The following is an 11,096-nucleotide window of genomic DNA, read 5'->3' as shown; positions in this document are numbered from 1 at the left end:
GAACTAACACAAAAAGCAGATTTTAAACTGCTTCTATAGAGTACCCAGTAAATATATTTCTGCTTTTCAGGAGCAGCGAACATTGAACCTTGGGAACACCCCAACTAGCCTGATGAGATGTAACTTTTTCTCCACTGGAAGGACATAAGTACATCTCTCTTGTAAAAGAGAGCCTGACATGACTGAGCAACAGCATGGTCATTCCCACCTTCCTGGGGTCAGATTGGAGGTTATCACTTCTGAGTTCCAGAGTTTTGACAAATGGCTGATAATCCAGCAGTCACCCAATCTGGGTCATTTTGTGACTGCAGCTGCTCAAATTCTGCTCATGTGCCACCTCAAAATGCAGTAGGTACATTTGGATAATCTCAAATGGCCTTCTGAAAGGAAAATTTGGGACTCTGGTGGTGGAGGGGGTGTTGGGGAGACAGCGAGTGTGCACATGCTAATGAACATAGGTACAGCATGTGCATTTACAAGTTATTAACCATACAGTGATGTATTTGCCAGGACAAAGAAATAGACTGGGCATCTACGAGGGCACAAAAGCCAGTTCAGTGCAGCTGACGGGCAAGTGCTGTTCTAGTGCATAGCCGTAAGGAAGTGTAGCAGTACCCTCTAGGGAAAGCTTCAGATATTCCTACACACACCTCAGAGCCTTAGTAGAGTCAGAGGAAAGATATGATGACCCTCCAAGAAGCAATATCCAAATTAGTTTTATCTGCACTTTATCAGAGACAGGAGATGTAGAACACAGACATAGGCAAATAAAGTAATATTCTTATCTCAGTTGAGAGGTTCTAGTACTTGATTCCCACCACAAATCTGTAGCCAGCCCTGCTTTCTTAAAATAGCTGGTGTAGGTTAAAATACTGTGTCTTCTGCTTTACCAGTCATCCCTCAAATTATTACTCTTGGTGCTTCCAACTTCCCATCTTTCCAGTGTAGGATATAAAAAGAGTTATCTGTCATGAGCTGAATGATTGCAGTGTCTTGGGTTGGAGCTGCAACTTAATCAAACATTGGAGCAAAACCACCTGCTAAGCCGAGAGTAATTGCTGTGCAGTGTTATAGCTTCCTTTTTCTACAGTGGTGATAGGAACTCCTGCATTACAAGGTGCTGCTAAGGTTCTTCTCTGCTGAAGTCTGGCTTCTGTGAAGGGTTGAAGATGCGAGTTCCTCACTAAAGGCACCTTCCAAGATTCTTTGCACCGACTGCCGTACCTTTGCCCTGAAGTTCTGTCCCACAAAAACATAAAGCGGGGGGTTGATGCAGCTGTTGGCATACGCAAGTGCTGTAGAGAGGTGATCCCACAGGATCAGTGACTCCTTCTGTCCTGTTCCAAGACTAGGTACAACATGGAGAATCCCAACTACGTGGTATGGAGCCCAGCAGATGAAGAATGCAGCTACCACACGCACAATTGTTCGCAGTGTCCTGTTGTGTGGTTTGTGAAACTGATTTGCATGTGTTCTGAAAACAATGAGGGCATAGCAAACTGCCATTATGCCAAAGGGCAGCACAAAGCCAAAGACAGTCCTAGTGATGTTTATTACCACTGAGGCAAAGGGTATGGAGTCATTACCTTCAGTACCTCCCCACAAGTCACTAACATTGTAGATTGAGTACTCCTCCCATAACTCATTTATGGACACATTTACAGATGCATTTTCAGGATCATCTATGTAATCATCAACTCTGAAATTGTACACGCACTCCGTTTTACCATCATAAGTGCTTGTCTCACGGTAGTAGAAGACAGGGCAGCAGAAAATGAAGGCCAGCATCCAAATGCCACTGCATATTAGTGATACAAATTTCACTGTTCGGTGGTTCTGACACCAGACAGGTTTTATCACCAAGAGACATCGATCAATGCTGATGGCCACAAGTAGGAAGACGCTGGCAAACATGGTGAAGATTATGACTGATGGAATGACTTTGCAGAGGAACCAGCCATAGGGCCAGTGTTCATGGAGGGCCAGGTGAACAATAGAAAAGGGCAAGGACAAGCAGCACATGATGTCAGCCACAGCAAGGTTTAGGAACCAGACAGTGTTCACAGACCTGTTCATTTTCAGACCAGCTACCCAGATCACCAACCCATTGCCTGGAATACCTATGATGAAAACGATGGTGAAGATAGCAATGGAGACAATTGATTCTGATGCATAATATACAGCAGCCTCTTCTTGTAAAGTGCTATTGCCCAGGACTTGAGGCATTCTGCAGTTACAAAACAGAAAGCAGATTAGTAACAATTCACATCCTTGGTTCTCATTAGCCATGCAAACACAGGGTGGTGCTTTCCTGTGGTGAGCAGCGGGATGATTAAAAGAGGGCTTTAGGGAGCGCAGCGAACAGGAGTGGGCAAACAGTGGTGTGGGAAGGCAGTTTGCACAGCACTGCAAGCAGGCAGGGTTGCACATTTCCTCCTGCTAGTGTGGTTTTTAGTTTGTTGTGTTTTTCGTGGTTGGTTGGTTAGTTTTAGGTTTGGTGGGGTTTTTTTGTTTGTTTTTGTTTTGTTAGTAATGGTTTTTACAGGATCAAAACCTGCAGTTAGTAAAAGTGTATGTAGCCAAATAGAAACCCTCCAAAAAGGATGCATCTGTCCAGACCCCTTCCTTTGTGGAGTGTTTGAGCTTATCAGTGGTACCAGGGGGCATTGCAGAAGAAGCCTGCCTGCAGTGTGAGCAGGTAAACAATCTCCTTTCATTGGTGGCTGAGCTTAGGGAGGAAGTAGAAAGGCTAAGGAATATTAGAGAAAGTGAAATAGATTGGTGAAGTTCCGCCCTTCCATCCTTGAGGGAGGCCCACCAGGAGTCAGAGGATTCCCATGCCTCCCACTGTCAGGCAATAGGAGGACACCTGGGGGATGAAGGGGAGTGGAAATGGGTCCCTGCTTGGGGAGGTAATAATAAAAATTCCTCCCAACCCCCATCACCTACCCAGGTGCCACTCCTGGTGTGAGGTGTGAGACCCTAGATCTAGGGGGTCAGCCAGATGGTGTAGAAGAAAATGATCTGCCCAGTGACCCTCCCAATTATGATTCATCTGTCAGATGGATCACCACCTCTAACATCCAAAAGAAAAGAAGGGTTGTCATAGTGGGTGACTCCCTTCTGAGGGGAACAGAGGGCCCCTTATGTCAACCGGACCCATCCCATAGGGAGGTGTACTGCCTCCCTGGGGCCCAGGTATGGGGTATCACTGAGAGACTTCCTGGGCTGATCCAGCCCTCTGATGATTACCCACTGCTGATACTCCAGGCTTGCAGTGATGAGATTGAAAAGAGGAGCATAAGGGCAATCAAAACAGACTTTAGGGCACTCGGTGAAGTGGTTGATAGAGCAGGAGTGCAGGTTGCGTTCTGCTCGATCCCTTTAGTGGCAGAAGAAAACAGTGAAAAGAAAAGAAGACAAGTGGCTCAAGGGTTGGTGTCATCAGCAGAATTTTGGGTTCTTTGATCATGGGGCAACTTTTTCAGCACCTGCCCTGCTGAAATTGAATGGGCTCCATCTCTCTGTTAAGGGCAGAAGCATTTTAGCTCATGAACAGGCAAAACTCATTGAGAGGGCTTTAAGCTAGGTTTGAATGGGGAAGGGGATGCAGCTGTCTAGGAGCAGGCCCAAGGGTGATAAACCTGAATTAGGGGTGAAATCAGTAGCCCAGCTGACATGCATGCATACTAAAGCATGCAGCATGCGTAACAAACACGAAGAGCTGGAGGCGATGGTACAGCAGCAAAGCTGTGATGTAGCTGCCATCACGGAAACATGGTGGGACGACTCACATAGCTGGGGTGCTGCACTGGATGGCTACAAGCTCTTCAGAAGAGACAGGAAAAGGAGAAGAGGTGGAGGGGGTGGCCCTTTATATCAGGGAGGTTTTGATGCAGTAAGTATTGAAACTAATGATGATGGAGTTGAATGCCTATGGCTAAGAATTAAGGGCAAGGCTAACAAGGCTGACATCCTACTGGGAGTCTGTTGTAGTCCACCCAATAAGGAAGAAGAGGTAGACAACTTATTCTGTAAGCAGCTGGAGAATGTTTCAGGATCACCAGATCTTGTTCTTGTAGGTGACTTTAACCAAACATCTGCTGGGAACCTAATAACAGCAGAAAAAAGGCAGTCCAGGAAGTTCTTAGAGTGTGTGGAGGACAACTTTTTGGCTCAGCTGGTGAGTGAGACCACCAGGGCAGGGACTATGTTAGATCTGTTGCTTGCAAATAGAGGCGAGCTGGTGAGAGGAGGTGGTTGGTTGGAGGCTGCTTGGGGCACAGTGATCATGAAATTATAGAGCTCTTGATAATTGGCAAAATCAGGAGGAACATCAGTAAGACTTTTACACTGGATTTCTGGAGGGGAGACTTAGGCCTATGTTGGAGACTTATTTAGAGAGTTCTTTGGGAAGCAGCCCTTAAAAACAAAGGAGTCCAGGAAAGGGGGGCGTTTTTCAAAACAAGTTATCTTGAGGGCACAGGAACAGACTGTCCTTGTGTGCCGAAAGATGAGTCAATGAGGCAAATGTCCAGGCTGGATGGGCAACGAGGTTTTGAAGGAAATTAGGAATAAAAAGAGGATGTATCATCTTTGGAAGGAGGGTCAAGCCTCTCAGGAAGTATTTAAGGGAGTTGCTAGGGCATGTAGGAAAACAATTAGAGAGGCCAAAGCTCAGTTCAAACAATTTGGCAACTTTTGTAAAGGATAATAAAAATGTTTTTACAAATATATTAATGGCAAAAGGAAGGGTAAAACCAATCTTTGTTCTCAACTGGATGAAGGAGGGAACTTAGTAAGTGCAGATGAGGAGAAGGTGGAAGTGCTTAATGCCTTCTTTGCCTCAGTCTTTAGTGGGAAGACAGCTTGTCTTTAGGACAACTGTCCTCCTGGGATGGCAGATGGTGTCATGGAGCAGAATGGTCCCCCTGTTATCCAGGAGGAGGCAGTCAGAGAACTGCTGAGATACTTGGACATTCATAAAATCTATGGGCCCAGATGGGATCCATCCCAGGGTGATGAGGGAGCTGGCAGATGAGCTTGTGAAGCCACTCTCCATCTTTTACCAGCAGTCCTGGCTCAGTGGGGAGGTTCCAGCTGACTGGAAGCTGGCCAGTGTGATGTCCATTCACAAAAAGGGTTAGAAGGAGGATCCTGGTGACTATTGGCCAGCTAGCCTGACCTCAGTCCCTGGTAAGGTTATGGAACAGTTTATAATGAGTGCCATCACATGGCACCTACAGGATGGCTAGGGTATCAGACCCAGCCAGCATGGGTTTAGGAGGGGAAGGTCATATTTGACCAACCTGATCTCCTTTTATGACCAAGTGACCCACCTGTTGGATGCAAGAAAGGCTGTGGATGTTGTGTACCTGGATTCCAGCAAGGCCTTTGACACTGTCTCCCACAGCACACTCCTGGAAAAGCTGGCAGCTCATAGGTTGGGCAGGAGCACTCTTTGCTGGGTTAAGAACTGGCTGGATGGCCGAGCCCAGAGAGTGCTGCATCCAGCTGGGGATCAGTCACCAGTGGTGTCCCTCAGGGGTCTGTGCTGGGGCCACTCCTGTTCAACATTTTTATTGATGACATGGATGAGGGTATTGAGTCTCATTAGTAAATTTGCAGACAGTGTTAAGGTGGGAGTGTGTGTTGATCTGTGGGAAGGTAGGAGGGCTCTGCAGAGGGATTTGGAATGGTTGGATGGATGGGCAGAGTCCAGTAGGATAAAGTTTAATAAGTCCAAGTGCCAAGTCCTGCATTTTAGCCCCTGCAGCGTTACAGGCTGGGGATGGTGTGGCAGTGCCCAGGCAGAAATGGACCTGGGGGCACTGGTTGACAGCTGATTGAACATGAGCCAGCAGTGTGCCCGGGTGGCCAAGAAGGTTAATGGCATCCTGGCCTGGATCAGGAATAATGTGGCCAACAGAAGCAGGGAGGTCATTTTCCCCATGCTCAGCATTGGTGAGGTCACACCTTGAGTGCTGTGTCCAGCTCTGACCCCTCAGTTTAGGAAGGACATTGAGATGCTTGAGTACGTCCAGAGGAGGGAACGAGGCTTGTGAGGGGTTTGGAACACAAACCTTGTGAGGAATGACTGAGGGAGCTGGGGTTGTTCAGCCTGGAGAAAAGGAGACTCGGGGGTGACCTTATCACTCTCTACAACTTCCTGAAAGGTGGCTGTACTCAGGTGGGGTTGGGCTCTTTCTCCAGGCAGCAACTGACAGAACCAGAGGACACAGCCTTAAGCTGTGCCAAGGGAAATACAGGTTGGATATTAGGAAAAGGTTTTTTACGGAAAGAGTGATAAAGTACTGGAATGGTCTGCCCAGGGAGGTGGTGGAGTCACCATCCCTGGATGTATTTTAAAAAAGACTGCATGTGGCACTCAGTGCCATGGTTTAGTTGAAGTGTTAGGGTATGGGTTGGAGTTGATAATCTTGAAGGTCTCTTCCAACATAGTGATTCTGTGATCCTCCTCCCCAAATTCTTCTCTTAACCTTTACTGAAGCATCCCTGAGTCAGGTGACAGTACAGAGCTGTCAGGGTACAAAGGCATTGGCCTACACAAATTTGTTACTGGTGTGCCCGCTGTACATCTTCATCATTCTTGTGGTGGCTAGGTTACATAAGCCTGCTATTCAAACAGGGGCTCTATAGAGTTATGCACTCCTATCTCTATCATCCCTTTGATTTCCACCTGGTTCTTCTTAGTCTCCAAAGTGGAGCTTTCTGTTCACATGGCCATGCTGTCCCCAGGTGTGTTTCCTGGTCAGCTTCCTGCTTCAGAAAGGCAAACCAGCATTTTTAGTTCCTGTTTCCTTTAAAATGGGTGATTTCTTCTTGCGTAACTGGTGAAGTACATTTACGTTAAGAAAGCAATGCCCGTCTTTCTGAAATAACCCTGCTTCACTTTCTGAATATTACAAATAGAATAGAACAGGACATCAACTCTGTTGGCTAAGGGATATTTTAGGGAAGTGTCAGTGACCACTTCCTTTTCCTTTGTATGTGTTCTGAGCTGTCTGCTGGTTCCTTGGAGACCTTATCTTGACCAGGAGAAAGCCAAGACATTAATGGTTTAAGATTCTATGAAAGATAGGAAATGAATGTTTAAGAAGAATAGACAGATATTTTACTTGTAGAAATAAAAATTAAAATACAGAGTAATGTTCTTGAGACATTTTAGATATGAGGTGTCTCACTGCAAGAAAATGAAGCTGACCTACAGCATACTTAAGTGACATTTTAAAACTATGACCATAGTAGAGGAAAAATGTTAATTGCTCAATTATTCTTGGACTTAGTAAATTTAGAAAGGAAAACAAAATCAGCAAAGCCAAGACAGAACAGAGGGAAAAAATCCCTAATCTTCATCCTTTAGGCATTAACAGACTTGTCTATAAAACTCCTGTTAACTAAACCCTTGCTGAGTTGATGAAGGCAGTTGTGTTACTGAAAGGTCCTAAAAAATGTTACCAAAATGCAAGTAAACTGAATAGACAAGAGCTGAGTACAGCCTGCAGAGGCAACTGAGAAAACATTAATAAGACAACTGACCCTCTTTTAACATCTATTATGCCAGTACTTAAATAATAGTCAGAGACTGTTGTTTGCAGGACTAAATATAAATGTTATTAAAAAAACCAAAATCAAATCATCAATCTCATTCTTGCATAAAATGCAGTCTCAAAGTGGAGCGATGCACAAGTGTTTGAACTGCTCCACTAAGAAGAAAATGAGATAAGCAATTGTAACAAACATTGTGATTTATCAGTTTTTGGTAATATCTCCTAAGAGACTTGTAAGTGAGGGTGACCTGCAAGGAAAGGAAGTTACTGGAATGCTTAACTTAAAACTGGAAGCTTAATTTAAAATTCTCCCAAGTTTGTTCAATTTCCTGTGGTCTTGCTGATCCACGTAGAAGCAACTTTTAGAGGGACAATTGGTGAACTCTGCAGTAAGAGTTGAACTCCTCTGCCTCCCCATCTAGCTACACAAAATGGTATTAAGAGGATAGGGAAACAAGGAATGCTGCAAAATAGTAATGCAAATCCTACTCCAAATTAAACTGAGGGACAAATCAATTAGAAGATACTGCCCACAGTGTTTTCCAGAGTGCTAAAAGGGTTGCATTGTCATTTGAAAATGGAAGGGGGAACTGGAGGAAGGAGAGAGGTTTTCAGGAGTGAAAAATAATAAATGGCAAGTAGATGAGGGAAACAAAATTCTACAGCTTATCACACCTACCTGAGTGAAGCAGCTATTTCAGTGTGTTGGAGCAAGTACCATCAATCCTGTCTCTGGAGTGACTGAAAAAACTCTCACATGACATTTTAGGAACTGCATTTTTTTCCTGCATGCGCATGTGTGTGTGTGTGCCAAGTGTGTTCTTTCACCCTGATAAAATGACTTATTTGAATGTCTTTTCAAGATTTAGATATCATATGCTCATAAAATAAAGAGTCAAACCACAGGAAGTTCCTCAAAACTGTCAAAATAAAATAGTGCTCTAAATAAAATGCTAATAGAAAGCACGGGAATAGTAATCACAGACATATACTTCACTATATTCTGTAAGACAATTGAATGACATCTTGCCTGTTGACATAATGTGACCTTTGCTGGAAGTAATTCCCAAGTCCAAACCCTGCCATGTCGCTGTGAAATATCTGCTCTGTTATTGTCTTGTAGACACTTCTATGTCTTAACAGGTCAGCATGTTCACCTAGCTAATCCCATTTCTAGGATTCTTACCAGTCCAGATCAGCTTTTGTCCCAGCCTGAGACAGTTTACTTCATCAAATACAGAACACTGTACTCTGCAAACCATGACTGGTCCTGACAAAAGGATTTTAATCTGCCTTTTACTTTTCAGGGTATTCAAGTCTACTCTTAAAATGAACTTGACTGACAAAAAGTTAGAAGTGGTTAACTGAAATGCTGATTTGCACAAAATGTGGCAAGACAGTAATAATTGAAGACTTCCAGGGCAAGGCATTTCTGGTGTTCAACAAGGGGCTTCCCCCTTGTCCCTCACAATCTGGGAAATCAAGACTGCTAGCAGAAATGACAAAAGCCCAGACATACAAGAATCAGCCTGTATTTTGGTTTTGGTCTGGAAAATGAACTGTGACAGAGCAGACTTCTGCTCCTGAGTGTGTCTGTGAAAGACACAGATGCTGCCTCCAACACAAAACCAGAAAGACGGGCCAAGGCTCAGCTGTACCCACAAAGACAGACAGGCTGTCAGCAGCCTGCCAAGAAAATTCCTGTAGCCTCATCTTATTCTCTGCTGCCATCCTACCAGGGGGACTCCTCGGGCCCAGACAGGTAGTGCTGATAGGAGCGCTTAACCCTATTCCTTATGATCTCCTCTTGGCTAAGGGACACATAGCCTGGTCACCACCATGGGACCTGCCAGCCAAGCCCTACTGCACAGGAAGGTCCTTAACCAATTCTATCCTCCAGGTTAAATATGTTCTATTTCAAGATTTCAACCTCTCTGCTGAATCCTTAAAAAAAGAAATTAAAAATTTAAACTTCAGTGGTTATTGGCAGTGCTTTGTATTTTTTTGGTCCAGAGATGCTTTTCTGAACCAAGCAGAAGAATGTTATGTTCTCTGCTCGTTAAGTCCCAATGGAATTGAATGGAAGATGTATTCCTGGTGTTCTGGTGCTGCTTGTGAGTCTTTCCTCACATGCCTTATAATAGTTGGCCCTTTGCCACTGCCTCATCCAAGATGCTCTCCTTCTAGAGGGACAGTAGGAGTACTGTGGCACGCTGAATGACAGCACTGTAAAGAGGGAGGTGAAATTTAATACTGCTAATTGTGAATCATTGAACCTGGAAAAGCAACTGTAACTTATGCACATGGAGGGGTGTGCTCCCAGTAAGTTACTAGTGCTCAGTGAAAACACTTAGCACTCACTGCAGGAAGTTCTAATGAACAATCAGGTCAACAAGCAACTCTATCCATAAGGTAAATGTAAGTTCCTTCATTAATTCTGAATGTTGTACTAGCCATTGAATTTAAAAAGTTATAGATCAAGAAAAAATGAGAATTATGACTAGACACCCATGGCTGGGAATGGCTCTGTCTGCATTAACTAATGCTATTCCCTACTGGGAAAGCCAGCAAACAAAGCAAAAACAAAACAAAACAGAAACAAAACACACAACACACACACACACACACAAAAAAAAAAAAAAAAAAAAAAAAAAAAAAAAAAAGAAAAAAACCCACCAAAACCACGAGAAAACCACCAAACAAAAACAAAACAAAAACCAACAAAAAACCCCAACCAACCAAACACCACCACCGCCCCAACCCAAAACCTCAAACTTAGTGATGTTCCAGTGATTATTTTGACTATTTTTGCCTCAACACCTCCAGGGATGGTGACTCCACCACCCCTGTTCCACTGCTTGACATGGAATGCTCAGGCATGGCTCTATGTAATTTTTAAACTTTTCTCATACCTTTTCTACCACTTTTCAGAGTAAACATTGGTACTTTTTGAGACTCAGTCACAGGACTTTGCACAGCACTAAACTTCATCACCAGTCTCCACCGAGAAGCCACCATTAAAAGACAGCTTTAAACGCTGCCAGCCTTATTATTATTGATAAATAATCTAGCATCTACACCGTTATTTTGGCCACATTACGGGGGAAGACCCACTCCTGAAACTAAGCTTTGCATAGCTGGCATTTCCACCACTTCCAGCAGCAAAACCTGCCGTGCTTTGTGCCGCATTTCCTTTTTGGTTTGCTCTTTCACCAAAAAGCCACCTAATCCCCGCACCGCAGAAAGAACACTGACATTTAACCCGCCAGCTCTGCCCCAGGGCAGCAGGGCGGCGGCCCCCGGGGGATCCAAGGGAGCAGGTCGATACCGTGAGGCGGCACATCCACCCGCACTCCCGCTGCCCAGCACTTCACCTCCCGCTGCCCGCCGCCGCCATGGCGCCCCAAACAAACATGGCCACGCCAGCCCAGCCGCGGGACCTGCCAGGCCCCATGATGGCGCCGGCCGCCGCTGCTGTGTCAGGGGCGGCTCCAAGATGGCGCCCTCCCGCCCCCGCTGCCCGAA

The 11,096-nt window shown here is 45.0% G+C and overlaps 1 protein-coding gene across 1 annotated transcript; it reads right to left on the bottom strand.

Moving 5' to 3' along the window:
- Positions 1-1,081: 1,081 nt before the first annotated feature.
- On the bottom strand, positions 1,082-10,787 carry C3AR1 (complement C3a receptor 1). Its single transcript, XM_062513737.1, has 2 exons — positions 10,484-10,787; positions 1,082-2,227 (listed from the first exon to the last, which is right to left on the bottom strand). The coding sequence occupies exon 2, from the start codon at positions 2,224-2,226 to the stop codon at positions 1,111-1,113; it is 1,116 nt and encodes a 371-aa protein (XP_062369721.1). The 5' UTR covers position 2,227; positions 10,484-10,787; the 3' UTR covers positions 1,082-1,110.
- Between the last annotated feature and the right edge of the window lie 309 nt (positions 10,788-11,096).

This window comes from Cinclus cinclus, chromosome 2, assembly GCF_963662255.1.
Source record: "Cinclus cinclus chromosome 2, bCinCin1.1, whole genome shotgun sequence".
Taxonomy (NCBI): domain Eukaryota; kingdom Metazoa; phylum Chordata; class Aves; order Passeriformes; family Cinclidae; genus Cinclus; species Cinclus cinclus.
Note: the sequence above shows the minus strand (reverse complement) of the source record. Positions and strands in the feature narration are given on the sequence as shown.

Excerpts from the sequence above, each read along its gene's own strand:
- C3AR1 (XM_062513737.1), bottom strand. The coding sequence starts at position 2,226 with ATGCCTCAAGTCCTGGGCAATAGCACTTTACAAGAAGAGGCTGCTGTA.